Genomic DNA, 23,767 nt, shown 5'->3' with positions numbered 1-23,767 from the left:
TCAAAAGTACAAAATGAATTTATTGGAATTGAATCAATGAGCCAGGAATAAAGACTTTTTTGCTCACCTGGCATGTGCGTGAGTTCATTGGGCTTTAATTTTGGGCATGTCATTTGTCTCATCAATCAATCAAACTAAAGTGACCAAGTATTGTGATATAACTTTTGGGATAGAAGCGATCTTGGGCGGTTAAGGGTGACCCATTAGTTTTCAGAGTGAATGAGCATCATTTCCACACATTTTGTCGCCCAATGAACAATCCCTTGGATTTTCTGTGATTCGCAACTATAATATAACATAACTCAGTTTTCAAATCTCATTATTGATTTACAATTACAATATTTTTGTCCAACATCATGTAAATTTTGAAATAAAAGCCTTAAGTACATTTCATACTCATAAACTCAATTATGTGAGAGTAATATTCAACGGGACATATCTAGCAAAAGATTTAAAATTGTCAATTTAATTAGAATTTAGTATAAAATATGTGCAGTATTAGAAATTATTGAATCGTTGGAATTAATTGAAAAGAAAGAATAATTTGCTTTTAAGAAGGTGATAAGAAAACAATTTCCCCGAAGCAAGCTTAATCATACACGTACTAAAATAACCTATTATGGAAATGTTGATCAGTACGCGTGCTCAGTTTTGCATGACAAAGGGAAACATTTGGTATCTTTTCCATGTCAATATGTTGCCTATTCTTTAGTTCTCTACTCCCTCTCTCTCCCAACTCTTCACCTAATTTCTCTCCCCCTCTATCTCTACCACCAATTCTACTTAATACACACTTTAATTTACAGTGTGGACAAAGAGGAAACAGATCCTAACAACCCATACAATTTCTAGAACATGAGAGGATCACGAGATACGAGGTGTGAAATGATTCTTCCTCTAAAATCTCATTTTAATAGTTGAGAACATAATGAACATTAAAGATGAAAATGTTTGACGTCTTATATTAATTAGATGAAGAAATTTGACTTCTCATATAAATGAAGAAATTTTATCTATATAAATGAGTATAAGTTTTATCTTAAAATTGATTTTATAAGATTAAGTTAAATTTAAAGTTTACTTCTTAATACAATATTAGAGTTATGTAGAACAAGATCGTTCATAAATATATAATTTCTCAATGCGCAAACTTCATCTTTTTATAAATAAGTTTTATAAGATTTAGTTAAGTTTAAATAAGATAAAAAAAATAACAAAAACAAAAGTTTCATATAAATTATAAATAGAAATTAAGAATTATTTATACACATATTTCTCTCTTAATCTATTTTTTAAGAGTTAAATTAAATCTGAAAACAGATAATTTTTCTAATGTAAATGAGACAGGAGCACATTGTGATGATAGTTCCGTTGGGTCAAGGGAGATCAAGTTGTTGAAGGGAAAGGACAAGTATAATTCTTCAAAGGCGATGCATAAAGCTTAACTTTCTCTTCTTGTTCCCTAATTTAAATCAATGCAGTTTTGAGACATGTGCAAAACTAAAAGGTTTTGAGTATGCATTTACCGCTTTCTCTTTAATTCACAGTAAAAGTTGACGTCAATCATTTTCCCTTTTCTTATTTAAAACAATAGCAAAAAGTGTATGCATCTTGCTTAATTTGTTTTAAGCATTTACCAAACCCTCACATTTATCTCATCTCAAATAATTGAGCAAAGCCTAAAAACTCTCCCCTCTGTATCAGGGGATCATACTGTAGTTTTTTAAGAAAGGAAAGATTATGAAACATACCTGCCGAAGTATATAATATAAGCTTTAAAAATGGATATATTATTAGCAACAAGTTTAGTTAAATTTATTTTAAACAAATTTTCACAAACATGATTGTAGATATATTTTTTTTTATGTTGGAGTTTTGTTATAATTTTGTTGAGTTTCTAGTACTTATAAAAGAAAAAAGAAATATGTATTTAAACTATTCTAGATTTTAACTTTTAAGAAACCTGAAAGTATTAGACATATCGAAATAAACTCGAAATAAACTCTCACATGTAAGAGGAATGAAGTTCATTTTTGAATTACTTTGCATTCTCTCTAGTCTAATGCTAAGAGAAAGAGAAGTTAATTTTTATGATCAATCCTAACAAATGTTAAATTTGAAGTAAGAGTACATTTTGCTTAAGCTTTGTTCTCTCTACCCTAGAAGGGTTTTTGGTTTTTGGTGTGGCTAGAGTTTTTGTGGGTGGTCGTTCATTCTCCAGCTTGGTGGTGGACGGTTGTGACGTAAGGGTTGTGGGTGCTGGTCAGTGGCAATGCAGCAGTCTGCCGAGACGCTGGTGGTGACGCGACGACTCTCTACGTCTACATTCAAGGTGTATTATTTCCTTAAATTTCTTCTTGGAAATTCTAAAGTTGCCACCTTTTTATGTAGCCAGTTCTAATTTGTGGTAAAGTCGAGATTTTTATCAAAATTTGTGGTAAAGTCAAGATTTTTATCAAAATTTGTGGTAAAGTCACGATTTTTATCAACATTTGTGGTAAAGTCAAGATTTTTATCAAGAAACGTGTGTGGGTGCTGTTGGCGGGGATGTCATGGCATTGCATACAAAAAAAATGTCTCCTTTTTCATGTAGCCATATCTAACTTATGGTAAAGTCAAGATTTTTATAAAGAAATGTGTGTGGGTGTTGTTGGTGGTGGTGTCAACGCATTGCACACAATAAAAGTTGTCACCTTTTGTGCCTGCTCTGGTGCAGCAGGTGCACGACGGTGGTGCGACTAGTGGGACGGTGGCGGTTCGGGTGGGCTGGTTGACAACTTGTTAACCTTTGAGAATGAAAGAGGGCTCTACAGGTTTCCTCATCCCATGGGCTTGTTTTATGGATGATCATAGGCATCAATACTCTTTTGTCTTTGAATAATCATACCATGAGAAAGAAAAGGGGTTTGTTTGCTAGAGTGTTGATGGATATTGATATGTTGTCCCCTCTTCCCAATCACCTCATGGTTGAACGTTCACACTTTGCTTTTGTAGCTGACGTGGAATATGAATGACTCCCTATATTTTGCTCTCACTGTAAGATGATTGGGCATGAGCTTGCTCAGTGTCGCGTGATTCATGATCAGGGTCATGTTCCTGGACCTCAACATATTGCGGTTCCTAAACAACATAAAGAGTATTGGAAGAAAGATTTGCAGCCGAAGCTCGTGGAAGGCCCTATTGGTAATTTGACAACTGATGCTCCTGGCGGGACTAATGCATGGCCACTCTTAGTTCACCTTGCTTATGATAAAACAGATGGGGAGAGGATGATTTTTCATATATGCCTCCTTTCGAGGATGCCTTGGATCATGATAGGTCCTCACCCAGGCAAGAGTTGTTCAGTACCACTTCTAATACATTTAGGGTTTCAGAATCGAGGATGGTAAGGAATTCACCAGTTGTTATGCAAGCCAAGGGCTCAGAGTCACAACTTGTAGTAGATTCAGTTACGACTTCTATTGATGGTCATCATGTAGAGGTCTGCTGCTGTGGTTGTACCATCTCCGTTGCATTATACCTCTCATCGGAAGGCTAAATCACTTGGCGATGCTAAAATACTAGTTAAGACTCCTATTGATCGTCATCATGTGGGGGTCTTTCCTACTGTGGTTGTACCATATCCGTCGTGTCATACCTCTCCTCAAAAGGCTAAATTACTTAGGGATGTTAAAGTACTACTCCCCGATAATGATACGTTGGTCCTACAAAATCATTTTTCCTCTCTTGATGGTTTGGAAACTACGTATCATCATATTAAGAATAAAGATTTGCATATATGTTATATATGTACGCTTTGTGAAAAAGCACGAGAAATCTATTCAACATTTATTTTTTAAATGTTGTAATGCTTTGCATATTTGGAGTTGGGTTTAACAGATTTTTCTTACTTCTTATTTCTCTAATAAAGATGGTCTTCTTTCTTTATTAACAGTGATGGTAGTCCTTCGGTTAAATTGATTAAGCTTGATGTGATAACCTTTTCTATTTTGATGACATGGCGTATGAGGAATTATGCTAGATTTCGGGATAAGATTGATGTTTCTAGGGATATTTCAGTAATTAAAGATTTAACTTGTCTAGTGGGAAATTCGTCTAAAGCTTCAATGAAGAATGATATGTTAGATTTCAATGTGATTAGGTATTTTGGTATTAATACTCACACTATTAAAGTTCTTTGTCTCTTCTTGTTAGATAGGAGTTCCCTTCACCAGGCTGGGTTAAAATTAACACTGACGGGGCTGCTAGGGGATATATCCTGGTCATGCTACTTGTGGAGGTATTTTCCGTGGGAGTATGAGGGAGTTTATTGGTGCTTTCTCTGCATTTCTCGAAGTCCAGACTACTATGATTGTTGAGTTTTATGGAGTTATACATGTTATGGATGAAACTCAAAAGATGTGACTTATTAATGTATGACTTGAATGTGATTCTGCCTTGGTTTGTGTTGCGTTTACTACTGAGACTAATGTTTTGTGGATGCTTCGTAATCAATAGACTACTTGCCTTAATTACTTTGAGAAAATCGGGTTTAGGGTTACTCATATTTTTCGTGAAGGGAATGTGTGTAAGACTAATTTAAGATTTATTCATAGAGAATCATTTCATCGGTATAATAGATTTTCATCTAGTTTGTTCTTAGAATTCTTTATGAATATTTATAGTTTACCTATGTATCGTTTTTGTTAACAAATGAGTTTTGGTTTAGTCCCTCATATTTTTTGTATTTTTGTTCTTTTTTCTTTTTTTAATAATATTTTTTTATGTGATGGCAGATGATTGTCGATAATGTCAGCCTAACTTAGATGTCAAGTTGCATAATGATACCTAACATGAAAAAATTAACTGACTTATTATAAAAAAAATTAACTGACTTATTTTATTTGTATTAAAAAAATTAGAATATGTTTAGAATAAATATTATATAAATAATTAAACTTAATTATTTATTATTGAATGATAGTAGTTTTTTTTTATTATTGGTCTGTATTATGTTTTGATGAAATGTTATTAAACGAAGTCAGTTTTATTACTCGTGAAATATAACAAATTCAACATATAATAATGTAAGGGATTTACACTTATATTATGTTCTTCCATTTCAGTACCAATGCCCTTCTTTTGATTAAATCATCGTATAAGTAATATATGTACGGACAACTTAATGTTTACCACTCAAGGTTGGCAAGTCATTAATAAAAATTTGTTAGCCACAAAGTAAATCGCAAAGGTTAATAATAAAGATACGGTAAAAGAAACAATGAAAGTGAATCTGTATCTTTGTTTCTTGTTTTGTTTTTATTGAATGTTACTGATATGAAATTTTCTGACACATTAAGGAATCATTCTATAAAATGTTCTCTTTTAAAAAAAATTACCTTATAAGGTATACTATCTTGATTCCTATGCTTGTTACATCTAAAATATCATCTAATTTAAAATTTGATAATTTTGTTACCATTTTTTTGTCTAGAAAATACATCTTGATAGATTAAAACTTATAAATTATTACTAACCTCAATTCTTAAATGATAAGATTATGCTTATCACATTACATTGGCATCATAGAACATAATCCAGATATATATTTGTTGAAATTAATGTTAGTGAAGTGATGTCTAACATAACAAATTTTCAAAAAAAAGGTAATGTTAGTGAATAAATGTAAATTGTTTAGTTTGTGCTACCTATGAATTGAAGGTTACTAAACCGAAATGAGGTTTTAAAGTGATGGAGAAATATAAAAGCAGAAGAATGGTTGAAATAACTGTGTTATGTGAGATATGTAGCAGATTAATGAAAAGGGTTAGGGATGAAAGGAGAGGAATGAGCAATAAGTATAATATTCACATGGCTGAGCGTGAGAGAAGGGGGCGAAGAAAATGCCCCGTTATATCCGCACCATGCACACTACTTGTCTAAAAAGGTTGAATGTACCCTTATCACATGCCGTTGAACAGAACAATCTCTTTCGTGTGAATCCTCCATCCCTAGGCACCAGTACCAGTACCACTTATACTTGATACTCATCACAATGATAATGTTGTAATGAAGAGAGGACATGGAAATGCAATCACGGAAACATCACAAATAATATATTCTCTTTTTTCATAATTTTGGGAAGCAAACCAAAGAATCAAAATGCACATACAAAATGTCATATCCTTTGACCAACTTATACAATATTAGCAGGGAAAGTAGCAGTAAAGAATTTTGAGACTTAATATCTTGCACACTTTGAACAAAATGTGTCATATCCCTCTTCCATTTCTTCTCATTAATAAGGCTTTTAAGTTATGATGAAAAAAGTGAAGCACACCGGGATAAGAGGTAATCTGTCTTCTCTTTATGCCGATTTGCATGGGATGCCATTATTAGGCTATATATACACACACCTTATAAATAGATAATTGAACATCATAGGTAACCCATTACATTTTAGTGAAGCTGGGTATTTGGGAAGGCCATTTTCAGATTATGGCGTTCTCCACTTCTCATGCAACTACAAATTTTATATGTAGTAATATCTAAGTGAGTAGTACATAGGAAGAGGGAGTTCATACATGCTCGACAAGGTAGGTTCCAACTAGTGCTATATGTTTTCATTCTTGGAAGATTAAACTAATTACTTTTTTTTTCACCCTATTTTTATTTTCTTTTCCGAGATGCTATTTGGATACAAATTCCAGATATAACTTTTTTTCGTAAAATTTAAATATTGATTTATCATACTACCTAGTTTCATATTAACGTTGGAATAAAAATAATTTTGCTAATGGCTAAGAAAAAAAGACCAATATGATTCCTTTTAACCACCAAATTCTCACAATTTATTATGATAGTCGGTTTGAATTGCTACGTGGGGGCCATTTCGGGTATATTTATTAGTTAGGTTTCTTATCAAGAGAAAAGGTAAAATATAGTGGGAATTTAGTGGTCTCAAAGCTGAGAATATACATAATTAGTATGTGTAGTAACATGATTCCGAAATAGTAAAACATTCTTATCATTTTTTTTCCGTTTCGATGTTAAGAAACTTTATATATTTTTATCCAGCATTAAGTTTTGTAGTACTATTTCTATGGCGATTGCCTGAATGTTTCTAAGAATGACTTATTTGTCACATTTTTTTATCAACAACAAAAGAATATCTTATAGTTAGATAATATAAAACGTAGGGCAAAATATTATAAAACATATATATATATATATATGTATATATATATATATATATATATTATATTTTTTAGTGACACCTGCAAAGTCAATTACTAAAATTGCAAGGTCAGATTAAGTTTGTATGAATTGAAAAAGAACTGTAAAAAAATGGCTTCCTTTCTACGATATCAGCAGAAATTGAGTTTTATTATGAACCGAAATTTTGACTTATGAAACTGCAGAGAAGTAGTAGTTTCAGTTACATTTATAACAAGAGACACATTTTATGAAATATCAACGGCACCCTTACAATAACATAGAATATTTTATTGATATGCGCCCCTTAGAACCAGGCTATGACTATATACCACCCCTTCATCTTAATAAATACTATACAATATAAGAAACCCTAGAGGGATAGAACTCGTTAACTAATAGGAATTTTATACTATAAGTAGGTTGAAAATCACATATTATTGTCACCTCTGTGATAACCATCCCCAAGTGGATCATTGTTCCAAGGAGAAGGGTAGTAATAACCAGGAGATTGACCTAGAGAGGAACCTCCCCCTTCACCCATTCTTCTCCCATCTTGAGTGGGAATTTCATTGCAGGTATAGCGGATCAAATCAGCGTTTGTGGCATCAAGTTCCTTTTGGAGCCTAATTACTTGTCTTTGGAGTACTGAAATTGCTCCAACACAACCATAAACTGGATCTTTTATCCGTGCTTCAGCTTCATAGGCCAGAGAATTCACTGCATCCTCCCTTTGATGGGGTTGGACTTCATTCAGGAGTTTACTCACGTTGCTGGCACCAAATATCTTGTGAACATTGGCAAACTTTTGAGGCTCTTCTGGTGGGAAATATGGAGCAAAAATGCAATCTGGCATGCATTTCCTTCTCAAAAACTTGCAGGCAGCACAGGGAGAGTTAGAGTAACTAGAAGAGGCCATGATCTTCACTGCAATTACCAAATATTGCAAAAACAAATAACAATTTAATTATATACAAAGTCTCAGATTTGGAATCAACTTATAAGTATCTTTTTTTTCATATACTTCCATTTATATTTATTATATTTCCGATTAAAGAAAATATACAAAATCTCAAATTTGCAGTAAACTTAATTATGATTGATTATTGTAGTCTTTCTTATATCAGAAACAAGAAACTTCATTAAAGAGAGTAAGTACAAAAGTACTCTAACTCATTAGTAAAAAACGTTTAAGCTAACATGAAAAATCAAAATACAGCACAAAATAATTGATTACATTTTGAATATATACTGTAAAAGAAAGAAAGTATCCTGTGATTATGCATCTCATGAATAGGAGAAAATAAAGGTATATATGTTATATAAAGAAAATTAGCAACAGACTTAAATATCCATTTTTTGAAAATAATCAAATAGCTAACACGGGCTTAATTAGTTGGAAAGTGATGGTATAGAATCAAAGTTTAATCTCTAGACTTCCTTGAACATGTAAAAAACTAGGGTTAGGGAGACTTTACTTGCCTAAAGCACATCCCGGTACTTCCTTTTTTGGTAATAACATTTTCTGCTACTGTTCTTTCTTCTCTTACTTTTTAGCCCGAAGCCGTCTTTATGTTGAATCAAAGTCCACTATTGAATTAGTGGATTGGAAAAAACGAAAAGAGGAGGCCCTATTTATAGATTTTCTGACTACACTACCCAGAACCCTTATTTCTACATGTGAGACGACAGTATTATTAATTGTGGTGTCTTTGATTTCCTCATCTCAGACTAATAAATTTCTTCCCTGAATTTCTCTCCCTGTCTCTCCTCGTCTCTCCTTAGGTCTAGCCTTCTGTGTTTTTCAGTTGGAGAGGCTAAAAGAAAGGTACACCTACCAGGAATCTTTTCAGCTTATTGGTGGATATGACGTGTGGAAGTTTTCTCAATTTTCAACTCTTTCAGTAGGATATCATGCACACCCAGAATTTCATTCCTTTCAAAAATTTCCAAAAACCAATACCTGGATCAAGCCTTAGAACGTAAATTTATTAGGCAAACACCAATCAGAAAGAAGAAAAAGGAACATATAATTGGAAAAAACTATACCTTGTACAGCTAGCTAGGTTTAATTGAACAAACGATATTGTAATTTAGATGAATACCTTTGTTTTTCTCTCTTGCAGAAGGGTCTTTCAAGATCTATTCTTTAATAATGCCAGTGAAAAAGAAGTCTACAAGCACCGGGATAGAAGTCTTGGGAATTCACTATTGGATGTGAGAGTTCAGAGAGAAAACGGAAAACCCTAGTTACTTGCAGGACAAGATGAGAAAAACCCGCAAATACAATGACAACTAGATAAGCAACAACAAAGAGTATAGGAGAAAAAGAGCATTTCCAGTGAGAGTGGAAAAGAAAGCAAAAGACAAGTGCAATAAATGGGGCTACAAGTGAAAAAGAATGACTATGACACAACCTTTATAATAATACCCAACCCTGTAGCCAAGGTTAACTGTAATAATCTGTCCCACTAACAACTCTATAAATTCTTGGATATCATATTTATGACTAGTTTATTTCTGGTAGTTGAATGCAAACCTGGTTCTTCCTTGCCTTAAGCAAGGGTTTAGGAATTGACCCATTAGTTTAAGTAGTTACTTATATATATATATATATATATATATATATATATATATATATATACACATTTGAGAACAAGTGGAGGAATTGGACAGAAAGTGAGCCAACAGATGAAAGAAAACAATTGTTAGGCTGGTGCAGTGAAACATAAGGTTGGTTTTATTTTCATCTCTTTGGCTCTGTTTAGTTTTATTTATTTATTTATTTATTTTATTTTAGACAAGGAATAAATGTTATCAACTTCACATGGTACTTAACTTTTCATTCTAATATGTCTGTTTAATATATCAATTTAACCAGTTTTTTATTGCCAGAATATTAGCCCGTTACTCTCGTTACATTCTATTAAAATAAAAATAAATAAATATGTATATGGAATTATTCAAATGTTTAAAAATGATATTTTCCACCATAAATTATCCGTATATAGTTAAAAAATAGATAAAAAAAAGTAAACCCTAATTGGGATCACCTTTCCCACTAAAACTAGGTATTTTTACAAATGGTAAAGAAGGCTTTGCCACATTTTTTTTTTGATCAGCAAAGAATATAATAAAATAAAAGAGGTACTTCAGGGGTACCTCAACCCATATACAAGGACTAAAGCACCATCATCAACCAAAATACAAGGCTTTGCCACATGTTGGTGCCTATCATCAAAATGATGCATTCTTCGTTCGTCCTCTTCTTCTTGGCTACCATAGTAAAGATAACTTCTTGATTCGTGCCTTTGATGATATCTTCTTCCTTTTTGGGGTCTATCATAGGCCGATTCTAGCCTTTGGAGTCTTTCCTCCATTTGTCTCATCTCTTCCTCCTTTTGTGCTAATGATCTTTTGGTCGCCGCCAATTCACCCATAAGGAATGCCTTTTGGGGAGACTGGGGTTTAGAAGATTCCCCCGAGGACAAATGAGCCATAAAAACACAAGTGACAAACAATTAGATAAAAGAAGTTAGCAAGAAATTCACTAGTACGGTTGTGCCAAGATCACTCCAAACACTCAAAGGAAGAAATTTCTTCCCTTAGCTAAGGTCTTTCTTGTGGATGAAAAACTCTCAAATGAAAAAGGTCAAAGCCTTCAACACTTGATCTCAAAGGAAAAACACCACAAAAATTTTAAGGAAAAGAAAATAAAAGACAAACAATAAAAGCTCAAACAATAGTAAAAGACATTGAAATGATGAACATGATGCCAGGATAGGTGCAGAATTAAGCATGGAAAACAATAGTAAAAGACAATGACAGAATGGAAACAAGACAACAAAACAAGAACATATTTACGAATTAAATGGAATGATAATGGAAGGAAAAAGATGAAGGATTAAGGAAGCTTATGAGAAAGGAATTGAGATGATGAGCACGCCACTTGGAGGATGAAATTACTCAAAGATAAGTGTTGGAAGCCACCACTTAAGAGCTCTCAAATTCTCACAAGATAAGACTAAAGACTAAGAAGAACAAACCTCACTAGCATCTCACACAAATTGTGGGGAGTAACTTTTCTTCTATTTAATTAAACTTGGAAATACAATGAGGGAGGCCTCCTATATATAAGAGGGGGGTGAATTGTTTTTGAAAGATTTTCGCAATTATTGAAGGTAGAGTGAAAGGATATGAAGAATTAGTCAATGAAAAATTTGTCGAGCTAAATATAAAACTGTTTTTAAGCTTAATGCAGAAAATCAACCAATTGTTTTTACGAAATAGTCGGTTGTTTTTATCAGCACTTTATAAAAGCAAAGTTAAAGCAGTTTAAAGAGTGTATGGATGGAGAAATTCACACAAAATGTTTATACTTGTTCACCAACACCTGAGCTACATCCAGTCCTCACAAACCACTGAGAATTCACTATGTAATCAACCCTAGATTACAAGCTACATACACCAAGAATGATGATCTAGAACCCCTCAAGAACAGACACTACTCCTTGGCAAAAACTACACCAAGAATGTTGATCTTAATCCCCCTCAAGAACACACAACACTTCTTGGCAACACTAGTACAAAAATACAATTATAAAAAAGAAGGGAATAGAATACACTTGGGTAAATCACAAGATCAAAGTTTAGAATACAAGACCCAATCCTATTTCACACTTAGAAAAATATCCAAAGCTTGAAGCAATCTTGGAAAAACTGATTTTTTAAGTGTTAATTGAATCCTTAACAACCAAGAGTGTATAACCACTTATTTATACTCCAATTAGTTGTTAAAAACATTTAATGCAAAAGCCAAATCAATTTTAAAACAGACAAAACAAATTGAATCAGTTAAACTGAATTCTGTTAAGGATTTTCAAAAATCAATCCTTTCAAAAACACTGTGTAAAACAACCGGCTGAAACGATAAAACAATTGGTTGTTTTTCTGCTTCTCTTTGAAAACACATCTTTTTCAAAAGGATTAAAATCAAATAACCTTGGATCAATTCTATGAGTGAATTACAAATTCAAACTACCCAAAACGGACCTAGAAACCCATCATCAAAGTCTTAAAGCAATCCACATAGATTTGGAGACATCAAAGCCAATGTTCAACAATCTCCCCCTATTTGATGAAGACAAATCCCTGGTTTGCTTGTGCTGATTTGTTTGAAATTGAAAGCACCTGCAAAACAGAAATTGTGCATGTACCAGAGAGCAATCGTATCTTAGCACCAATGAACCAGTTTTCACCATGTGATTTCCATAAAGAAAACCATCAAAATCAGTGTGAAAACTAGTGAAAGTGATATGCAAAATCAGAGTTTCTGCACAACTTTAAACCAGCATATAAAAAAGATTTAAACCAGCAATAAACCAGCATACAAACCAGCATATTCTCCCCCTATTTGTCTTCACAAATAGAATAATAGGAGGGATAAAAACCTGTCTTTTGCATCAAAGTTTTCCAGCATTGAAAACCAGTATGAATTAATGATACCATATCAGAATTTCAATTGAAATTTGTAGTGTATCAGAGTTATGGCAGTAGCAGAATAAACCAGAAAACCAATGTGTGTATCAATAGAACTATGGTGAACCAAAGTTATGGCAGTAGTAGTCTAGAGCAGTTGTCAACACACCATAAGAGTGCAGAATTACAACACACAAACCACCAATTTCCCTCCTTTCTTTCATGTAGTTCTCCTTCAAGGAAGACATCAAAGTATTGCTTCATTAAAGTATTAGTTCCAAAATTTGAAAACTAAAGATGCCGGCAATGCTAACAACACCAACACAGCCAATAGTACTTCTTTTTGACATTTATAGGATAGCAGTTGGTAACATATTTCTTGGATATTTTCAATTCCATATTGTAAGCATACTTGTCCAAATCTCCCTTCTGTTAAGAACAAACCTTCCAGACGTTCCAAAGATACATTTTCATTCACCATCTCCATGCAAGGTGAAGACTTCAAATATAATCACATTCACAATTATTCATCAACCCCATGACCACCAATGTGATTGTCATTCATAAAAAGCTTTGAATTTCAAGGAAAACAAATAATACATCTCTTTATTATTTGATTCAGAGGCACGATAAATGCATATTTAGCTCACTATGGGTTTTGAAAGAAAAGAAACAGTTGTAACCATGCATAAGAATTAATAACAACTTTATTCACATGTGCCAGAGGTAAAACAATCAGCTGTTTTTCTTGTAGAACATGGGAGCTTTGATGTTTCAAATCCATGATGAAGGTTGAAGTTGTGCTGCTTTTGGTTTGGGTTTAGTCTAGGGTGTTTAGAATCGTTGTAAAGATCTTTCCTAGTCCCTTCCACAAGTTTGCTCAATCTGTTTTAAAAGAGAAAAATGTTTTTCTAAGCAAAGAGAAAAAAAAAACAGTTGAATCCTTGAAATAATCGGTTGTTTGAAGGTTTTAAAACTGTTTTTGACTTGGTTAAATAACTGCCTAACCAATTCAACCTGTTAAAACGAATTTTCAACGGGTTGATTGTGACATTTAATAACAGCTTTTTGAAAACCTGTTAATCTGTTTTAGATGTGAATCAAAACTGTTTTGGCTCATCAATGCTACCTAGAATGGATAGTTTTGAGTACTATAAATATGGCTTCTCTTTTAAAACAAAATACAGAAGTTTGATATCAAACACAGTGAGATTGAGATTGGGTTTGAAAGAAGTTTTCAAAAGTTTGCAAGATTGATGAATAGTTGTGCACTGGTTCTAAGTCTGATCATAGGAGCTTTTTTATTCCTGAAAGCTCAGGTGTAATCTGTTCCTTTCATGATTCTTGTATTTGTTCTTTCATAAACTTGTAAGTGTGTGAAAATCCTGTAAAGTCAGAGGTTGTTCTGGCTAGAGGTGTGTGCTTGCAAAAAGGGTATGTGCTTCTTGTGGTTTCAAAATCACTGTGGTTATGTAAATTGTAATATGTGAATGATTACTAGTGGAACCCAGTGGTTGTTCTGGGAACTCGATGTAGCTCAAGGTTGAGTTAACCAGTATAAAATTGGTTGACTAAATCTCTCTCTCTCTCTCTCTCTCTCATTCCTTATAAACTATTTCTTTTAGTTATGCTTTTGCTGCTACTATAAACAACCGGTTAAAACGAAGTTTCAATCGATTGAAATTCTGCAAACAGTTTCTTAATCATTGTTTGATTGCTTTCCTTGATTGCCTAATCTATGAATTGTGTTAAAGCTTCATTCTTATTCAATCTTTGCGAAAATCTTTGATAAACAATTCACCCTATCTTGTTTAAGCCATTAATTCTAACAATTGACATCAAGAGATAGGTTCTTGAAAAATATTCAAGTTTTGTTTTTCTGAAAACTGTTTTAATGGCTAGCAAGTTTTCCTTTGTGGAAGGTGCCTATTTAAATAAACCACCTCTGTTTTGTGGTGAAAATTATCAGATTTGGTATATAAAATGAAATTCTTTATTGATTCTTTAGATAAAGAGATGTGGAATGTTATTTCAAATAATGCTGCTTCATCTAAAAATGAAAGAGATCACCTTGATTGTATAGCTAAGAACATAATTGTCTCTGCCCTTGATTCTGATAAACTTCTCAAAGTTTCAGAGTGTATCTCTGCCAAAGAAATGTGGGATACTCTTGATAGAATTCACAAGAACTTAAGAAGTGCTTGGATGGACAAGAACGAGTCCTCTACTAAATCATCTTCTTCAGAATTCAAGATGAAGGTTTGTCTTATGGCAAGAGAAGAATCTGGGTTAAACCAAGTAAGTACATCTTCTTCCAATAAATGTGAAAGTTATTTCCAACTTCTTAAGGCTTTCCAAGAGACTCATAAAGAAGCTAAAAGATCAACCCTTTCTAATAATCGGTTGAAAAGTGAAAACAGCTGGTTGAAAGAGAAAATCAATGTTCTGGAAAAAGATTTGAACAATTCAAATGCTGATTTTGAAAATTTTGAAATGATTTATCAAAACTCCTTTTGCAAGTGTCATTCTAGTATTTACAAAAATTGTGAATCTCTTTAAAAGAAAGTTTTGTATCTTGTGAAAACTGTTGACACAACTTCAAAAGGCAAATCAAATCTTGAGAATGTTTTAGCATGTCAAAAGTGTGTTTTTGGAAAATCTGGTTTGGGTTTTAACCCACAAAGCAAAAAACAGTGGTTATTCAAAACCTTTTTCAACCATCACAAAAAATCAATCGGTTAAAAGATCAAAACAACCGGTTGTTTGTTGTTTCTACTGTATGAGAAAGGGCCACTCTGTTAGATTCTGTAAAATTAGAAAGCTTTTTGTCCCAAAGGTATCCTAAAGTGGGTTCCTAGGAATCCTAAGGTTCCTTGGAATCATATTAACATCCATGGACCCAAATTTGTTAGGGGACCAGATCTTGCCACCTGATTTTGAATTTTGCAGGATTGCTTGGTGAGAAAACAACACCTGTGGTACTTGGACAATGGCTGCTCCAATCATATGACTGGAGATGCATCAAAATTTGTCAGCATCACTCTCAAACAAGAAGGGCATGTGACCTATGGAGACAACAACAAAGGAAAAATCCTTAGTAAAGGTACCATAGGCAATGAAAACAACTTTCTAATCCATGATGTGCTCTATGTAGAAGGACTCAAACACAACCTGCTCAACATTATCAACTCTGTGACAGAGGCTACCAAGTCACCTTCAGAACTAATTCTTGTGAGATCCGGTTGCCAAATTCAAAGGAAGTTCTACTTGTTCGTAAGAGATCAAACAATGTCTATTTGCTTGACATTTCTAACTCTACATCTGTTGGTTGTCTCTTAACAAAGCATGAGGAATCTTGGCTTTGGCATAGAAGGTTTGCTCATATACATATGAATCACTTGAATAAACTGATTTCAAATGATATTTTATTGACTTACCCAAACTAGAGTTTGAGAAGGAACATGGGTTGTCAAAAAGGGAAACAAACAAGAAAATCTTTTAAACTGAAATTTTTTGTTTCCACTTCAAAACCTCTTGAGCTATTACTTATGGATCTTTTTGGTCCTTCTAGAATTGAGTCTTGGAAGAAATTTGTATGCTCTTGTGATTGTAGATGATTTTTTCCAGGTTTACTTGGACCATATTCCTACACTAAAAAAAGGAGGCCTATCCTGAATTCAAGAAGTTAGCAAAAAGGCTGCAAAACACTTGTTGCTGCAACATTGAAGCAATTAGAAGTGACCATGGTGGAGAATTTCAGAATGAGAAATTCAGCAACTTTTGCAACAAGCTAGGTATCTTCCACAACTTCTCTGCACCAAGAACACCTAAACAAAATGGAGTGGTGGAGAGAAAGAACATATCACTTGAAGAGCTAGCAAGGACAATTCTGAATGAATCATCCCTGGCTAACTGCTTTTCGGTTGATGCGGTAAGTACAACATGTTATGTGATGAATTGTGTGCTTATCAGGCCAATCTTGAAGAAGACCCCTTATGAACTGCTAAATGGAAGAAAGCCTCACATAAGCCACCTAAAGGTCTTTGGATGCAGATGCTACATCCTAAACAATGGTAAGGAAAATCTAGGTAAGTTTGATGCTAAAGTTGACAAAGATATTTTTCTTGGATACTCTCTATCTAGCCATGCATATAGGGTTTACAATAAGAAGCTTATGATTGTTGAAGTATATATTCATGTTGTTTTTTACGAAACTAAAAAATCTGAGCAAGGTTTAGCAAAGATCATTACGGAAGAAGATGAGCATAATATCTTCCTGAAGAATCTGGAAAACAATACAGAAACTGAACCCGTTGATTCTGCGAAACAACCGATTGAAAATCTACAATAGAGTGATCTTCCAAAAGAATGGAGGATTCCCATAGATCTCTCTATTAACAACATCATTGGACAAATCAACAAGGGTGTGTCTACTAGAAGGAGTGCGGCAAACTTCTGCAACCATACAACATTTGTCTCTAAGATTGAACCAAAGACAATCAATGATGCACTCAAGGATGAGCCCTAGACAAGAGGTATGCATGAAGAGCTCAACCAGTTTGTAAGGAATGATGTGGGGTTCCTAGATCCTAAATGATGTGAGTTGATTAAGAGATGATTTATTAGAATACACTTTTAGAATTAGGATCAAGATTCTCAAGCAATTCAAGAACACCAAACAAAAACAATGAACCGATTGAATCTATGATACAAACAAACTAAATCGAATAGAAACCCATTCCAAAGAAGATGAACCGATTGAAAACACTATTAAAGGCACATGAACAGATTAGAACATCAAATAAGCAATTTTACCAAATGAAAAGAAGAACAACACAATTTATACCGATTAAAATCAAGAATTAACAACATTAAACCGATTAAAAATCAAGAGCAAATGAACAAGATATGTTTTAGGATTTGATATGGAATGGAAATGGAAGAATAAGATGAAAGGATGAAACACTTATGTGTTGAAGCAAGGGAAGATGAACACGCCACTTGGAAGGTGAATAGGCTCCAAGATGAGTGAAGAATGCCGCCACTTGAGAGCTCCCAAAGACTCACAAGATAAGACTAGGAGAAGGAGAACAAGTCTCACAAAATCTCTCTCAATTTGAGAAGAGTAACTTTACATTCAAATTTCAATATCAATGTGTCGTTACAAGAGCCAAGCACCTCTTTATATAAAGTAGAGGGCTGGTCATAACAAAGCAAAGGGAAGTGAAAAGGCATTGAAAATGCCTTCCTAAACAAGTCACTCCTATTCTATAAAATGTGACTTTTCCACTACTTCTCTTTTATGTTCTATTTTAAATCTACTCTAAAGATATTACAAAAAGAGACATTAATTGATGTACATCTCCTAATGCTTGTGCCTTTCTTCTAGTAATTCTTTGAGGCATGGTGGAAGATGTAATCATAGGTTGGGCTTGGGCCTGAAATTGGACTTGGGTTTGTTGGGCTTGAACCTCAGGCATCCTCTCTCCTTGGTCTACATCACTAAAACAACTCAAATGAATGTCATAGGAACAAAATGGGTTTTCAGGAATAAGTCAGAAACCAAGTCACAGTTCCCTTGTGACTAGGAATTGGCTCCAAATTCAAATGCTTCTCATTTGAATTTCCCTCCACTTTCATTTGCATTTTCAGCCTCTAAACACTATAAATAAGAGGGCTTGGCTCATGTAATTTCAAGATTAATCTAATAGTGAATTTCTGCCAATTTTGTGCCAATCTCACTACTTGTCTCTCCTACCTCTCTAGGATAGACAATTGATCTTCAAACTTTCATTCTACCAAAGTGAGATGGCCTCACCACTCACATTTCATACCTAACCTGCACCTCCAAGGCAACCACATCTCCTAGGAGAGCCTTGAGCGTGAGCATCCATTGAGCTTCCGCATATTCCACCAACAATTCTCCAAAGGATTAAGGCTCTCTTCCATCATTTGGTATTATGAGCTATGGTTCTTCAGGAGCTAAGTGTGCCTTCTTCTTTTAATTTTAATTTTTGTGTTTAATTCTGGATTCCTTGTTGTTCATCACTTCCATATTGTCTTGCTATTTTTTATTTTTTAAATTGATTTGGTGTGCTGGTTGAAAATTCCAATCGGTGCATCTTGTTCAATTGTTCTTGAGCAATCCTTGTGCAATTTTGTGTAGGATTCCATATAGTTTTGTGTTGATGTTTTAATTTTGCCTTATTTGAGTCTTTCTAGATGTTTTAATTAGTTCATTTTGTGTTAATTTGAGTCATTTTGATTTTTGAATCCAATTGTGTTTTGTCATGTCATGTTTCTCCTAAATTGTCATCAATTTCCATGTAGTGCTGTTTTTGATAATTTTGCTTGTTTGATTTTAAATTTGAGTCCATATTTATAATTCTGTGTTTGATCCTTTGGTGCATTTTAATTTTTAGATTCAAGTTCATGCTTGAGTGCCAGATCCACACAAATTCTTATACATCACTTCTATTGTGTTTTTGAAGTTTCTTAAAACTGTTTTTAATTCTAGAATTAGGATTCCTCTGCTTTTGATTTTGTGCTGACTGTTTTAGCTTATGAAATTAAAAATTCGTTGGAGAAAATTATGAAATTTTGTATCTAAATAGTTTGAAGTGTTAAAAAAAGGTGAAAAAAAAGTGAAAAAAAAACTGATAAATCAAATTCAAAAAGTGTGCATTCTGGCGCGAACAGAAATGGTGATTTGGCAACAGATTTGAAAAATTTATCACAATTATTTGGTGTATTTTTTTGGAGTGATTCCAGTGCCAAAATATTGCTAAAATCTTGAACTGTTTGTGATTTAAATTTCAAATTCAAATTCAAAATATACAGCTCAACATAAATGTTTTAAGTCACGCATTTTGTGCTTCAAAATTCCAGTAGTACTGTTTTGGTTTTATTAATCAATTCTACTGCCACTCTTTAGGTTCAATTTGTGTGCTACCTTTTGTTGAGTGCCTTATTTTCTTGCTTTTCAATTTCATTCAATTACTCTTTCAAGTTGTCATATTATTACTCCATTTGCTGTTGTCCAAATTTCAAACTGAATTGTTTCTTTGCTTTAAATTTGTTGACCTCTATTGTTGGTGAAAGTTTTCAAAAGTGGTGCTTGGTTAAGTTTGGAATTAACCTTTGTGGTGAGTCCATTTTTACTTAGTAGGTGTTGTTTTGAAGACTTGATTGAATATCCTTGAGAGGTTGAACAAGAGTGTTGCAGTAAGTGAGTTTACAAAAAAATACACAAAGAGTGGGTACCAATAGCAAGGGTCACAACAAGAAGGAGTACCAAAAAAGCAAAAGAAGTGCATAGAATAGGAATTCTAAATTTCCTTTTTGTAATCCAATTTCCATTGTATTTCTTTTGAATTGTAATTGCATTAAAGCTTGATTAATTAGTGGATTAATTACGCATTAGACAGTGAGTGTGTCTTCAATGGCTCTAAGTGTCTAGAAGTCTCACCTTAGGTTACGCCTTGCTTTAAAGCTTTATAGTTAGTAAACTTTAATTGTGTTTTAGTTACTTGATTTGCATTGTTTACTTGCTTTGTATTGTTTAATTGCTTTGCATTTTTCTTGCATTAAATTGTCTTTTCATTCTTGGTTGTGATTTAAGTGAATTACTTAGAGAAAGTTTTGTGAAAGTCTTGAAGGATAGATTCTGGCTAGGAAAGGCTTGGTACTTAAGTGATCCTAGTGATTCACCCTTTCCTGGGAATCTACCTTGATTACTACACCTATCTTTCTTGAGATAAATTACTTTTAACACAAAACTTTAATCATTTCAGCTCATTCTTCTAAATCTAGTGAAAGTGATCTAAAGTCCATTAAAACTCTTTTAAAACAATTAGCAAAGGACTTTCAATCACTCTCATATAGACAATTGGAACATGAGGAACAAATCAAAGAGCTGAAAATGGTTAAAGAAAGGGATGAATACTCTAATAAATCCAAAAACAGTTCACATGCATCTAGTTCTAAAAGTCATGAATCTTTTGGGGAAGAAAGTCTAGAATTAATGAGTACTATTAACCATCCCCTAGGAAAGCTAGAAAGGAAAGGAAAGAAAACCCAAAGGAGGTTAGGGTAGAGCTACCTCATTTTTATGGAAAAGAAGAATAAAAACATATCTAGATTGGGAGGTGAAGGTAGAACAATTGTTTGCTTGCAACCATGTGAGTGAAGAAAAGAAAGTACCCTTAGCCACCTTAAGTTTTTAAAGTAATGCTATGTATTGGTGGACTGCCCTAAAAAGAGAGAGACATCTCCACAAGGACCCTCCCATTTTATCTTGGAATGACCTTAGGGGAGCCTTGAGATGTCGCCATATTCCGTCACATTACAATAGGAAGTTGATGGACAAGCTCCAAAGACTTCATCAAAGAAATCTGAGTGTAGAAGAATATTGGCAACAAATGATGTTATATATGATAAGGACAAGGATTAATGAAGAAAACCATACCACCATATCTAGGTTTTTAAGTGGTCTCAAACCTGAGATAAGAAACAAAGTTGAACTTTTACCTTATAAAGATTTAAATGATTTGATTCAACTTAGCATTAAAGTTGAAAAACAAATTTTGAGAAAACAATCAAGTCAAAAAGAAAGTTCATAGTCTGTATCTTATGAAAAGGAAGAGTTCCTGATGGAAGAGGGCCAAGCATCACTACAACTGAGAGCCAACCACCATGTCATATTGGGCCAATCACAAGGGCCATGGCTAGAAGGCTTGAAGAAGATTGGAACACTGCTACTGATGGCAGAGAGACTTATCTCTACATGCACCAAGATGTTTAAATTCAAGCGTAGAATAACTTTTACATTTTTGTCAAAAGTAACATAGTTTAATTCTTTTGTATTTTTGTTGAAACATGCAAAGTGGTACCTAAAATGCTAACCTAAGTTTAATTAGAGTTTCCTACTCCTAATTAAACTTAGGTCCGACCCACATTTTAACCTAAAGGAGCGTAAGGTTCTAGATCTTCTAGCACATGGAAGCATTCTAGAACCTACCTCACATGTGCTGAAAATAGGCGCCACTTTTCCCATGTGCCAACACTTGAATTTCCCTCTCTTTTCCACTTTGTAGACCGACCTCCAAATGTTATTTAAGGAGTGCCTTGGCTCTTAGTTTTTCAAGATTAATACATTAGTGAATTGCTGCCAAATTGTGCCAATTTCACTTCTTGCCCAAAACCTCCTAGGTTAGGCTTTTAATCTTCATAAACTTTCCCTTTCCAAGTAGAGTTGGCCTCACCACTCTCAAATCCTACTTCTCATGCACCTTCAAGGTCACCAGCACTCTTAGGAGGACCTTGCTTCATCTTCAATCCATGATGCTTCCGCCATTCACCAACAAATTCCGAAAATATGAAGGCACATCTCCATCATTTGGTATCAGAGCCATGGTCTTCAAGAGCTAAGTGCCTTCTTTTTGTTTTAATTTTTGTGTTCATCTTGTTTCCATGTTGTTCTTCAATTTTCCATATTTTTCTGTTTTTTACATTTTAATTTGATTTAGGTGCTGTTTTGAGAAATCCAATCGGTGCATTGTGTTCAAATTTTCCATATCTTCTAATTTTCAAATTTGTGTAGGAATCCATATAGAATTGTGTTGTTGTTCTGTTTTTAGTGTATTTGAGTCTTATTTGTAATTCTAATCGGTTCATATTGTGTGTTTTGAGTCATTTTAAATTTTGAATCCAATTGTGTTTTGTCTAAGTCATGTTTCTCCTAAATTGTCATCAATTCCATGTAGTGCTGTTTTTTGATAATTTTGGTTTCTTAATTTAATTTGAGTCCAGTTTTATTTTGAGTTTTTTTTTATCCTTTGGTGCATTTTTCTTTTTAGTTTTGAGTTCATATTTGTGTGTTAGATCCATACAAATTCATATACATCCACTCCATTGTGTTTTTGAAGTTTCTTCAATCTGTTTTTAATTCCAGAATTAGGATTACTCTGTTTTTCAATTCTGTCCTGGCTGTTTTTTTGTTATGAAATTAAAATACATTGAAGAAAAATTATGAAAATCTGGATCTATACAGATTGATGTATTATAAAATCAAGAAAAAAAGAATCAGATCAAAAGACAAAACAGAAAAAAAATGATAAATCAAACAAAAAAAATGTATATCCTGGCGCCAAAAGAAACGGTAATTGGACAAGAATTTTGAAAAATTTATCACAATTATTTGGTGCATAATTTTGGTGTGATTCTAGCGCCAAAAGTTTGCTAAGACCTTGAATTGTTTGTGGTTCAATTTTCAGAATCAGATTTTAAATAGCCAGCTCAGCATAAATTTTATAAGTCACGCTTTTTGGACCTAAAATTTCTAGTAGTACTGTTTTGTTTTTTTTAATCAATTCTAGTGTCATTCTCTAGGTTCAATTTGTGTGCCACCTTTTGTTGAATGCCTATTTTTATTGCTTGTCCAATTTATTCAATATTCCTTCTAGTTGTGTCCTATAAATCAATCCATTTCTTGTTGTCCTATTTTTAAATATGAATTGATCTTTGCTTTCATTTCTTGACCTCTAAATTGTTGGTGACAAAATTCAAATTGGTGCTTGTTAAGTGGAATTAACCTTTGTGGTGAGTCCATACCTACTTAGTAGGTACTGTTTTGAATATTTTAATTGGCTAACCATAAGAGGTTAAGGCAAGGAGCTGCAGCAAATACAAAACCAAATGCATACACTTTGTAGAACACATCAAGGAAGATCAACCACAAGTCAAGGAGTGCATAGTTTAGCAAAGCTGAATTTTATTTTGTGTAATTCAATTTCTTTGTATTTCCTTTGAGTTGTAATTACATTCAACCTTGACTAATTAGTGGAATAATTACGTGTAGACGGTGAGTGTGTCTTCAATGGCTCCAAGTGTCTAGAAGCCTCACCTTAGGATTCATCTAGTTTAAAGCTTTTTAGTTAGCAATCTTTAATTTGTGCTTAGTTAATTGTTTTGCTTTAAGTACTTGTCTTGTATTTTTAATTGCTTTGCATTGTTTTCTTTGCATAAAATTGTGTCTTCATTCTACTTGTGACTCATGTAGTTTACTTAGAAAAAGGTGTGAGACAAGTTTTGAGGG

At 33.5% G+C, this 23,767-nt stretch overlaps 1 protein-coding gene across 6 annotated transcripts; it reads right to left on the bottom strand.

The window, feature by feature from the left end:
* Positions 1 to 7,346: 7,346 nt before the first annotated feature.
* On the bottom strand, positions 7,347 to 9,554 carry LOC137826609 (LOB domain-containing protein 25). Of its 6 annotated transcripts, none has more exons than XM_090294510.1 (3): positions 9,300 to 9,554; positions 9,033 to 9,168; positions 7,347 to 8,121 (listed from the first exon to the last, which is right to left on the bottom strand). In XM_090294510.1, exon 3 carries the CDS (start codon positions 8,111 to 8,113, stop codon positions 7,625 to 7,627), a length of 489 nt encoding a protein of 162 aa, XP_090150636.1. In that variant the 5' UTR covers positions 8,114 to 8,121; positions 9,033 to 9,168; positions 9,300 to 9,554; the 3' UTR covers positions 7,347 to 7,624. The 6 variants fall into 6 exon arrangements, with proteins under 6 accessions (XP_090150636.1, XP_068488741.1, XP_068488742.1 ...); XM_068632640.2 differs by lacking the exon at positions 9,300 to 9,554 and adding an exon at positions 9,244 to 9,291 and having other exon boundaries at positions 9,033 to 9,157; XM_068632641.2 differs by lacking the exon at positions 9,033 to 9,168 and having other exon boundaries at positions 9,244 to 9,554.
* Between the last annotated feature and the right edge of the window lie 14,213 nt (positions 9,555 to 23,767).

Source organism: Phaseolus vulgaris, chromosome 8 (assembly GCF_051622355.1).
Source record: "Phaseolus vulgaris cultivar YP4 chromosome 8, ASM5162235v1, whole genome shotgun sequence".
Lineage (NCBI taxonomy): Eukaryota > Viridiplantae > Streptophyta > Magnoliopsida > Fabales > Fabaceae > Phaseolus > Phaseolus vulgaris.
Note: the sequence above shows the minus strand (reverse complement) of the source record. Positions and strands in the feature narration are given on the sequence as shown.

Excerpts from the sequence above, each read along its gene's own strand:
- LOC137826609 (XM_068632639.2), bottom strand. The coding sequence starts at position 8,716 with ATGTTATTACCAAAAAAGGAAGTACCGGGATGTGCTTTAG. Across the intron at positions 8,122-8,676 it reads AGTACCGGGATGTGCTTTAG|TGAAGATCATGGCCTCTTCT; the intron begins GCAAGTAAAGTC and ends TGGTAATTGCAG.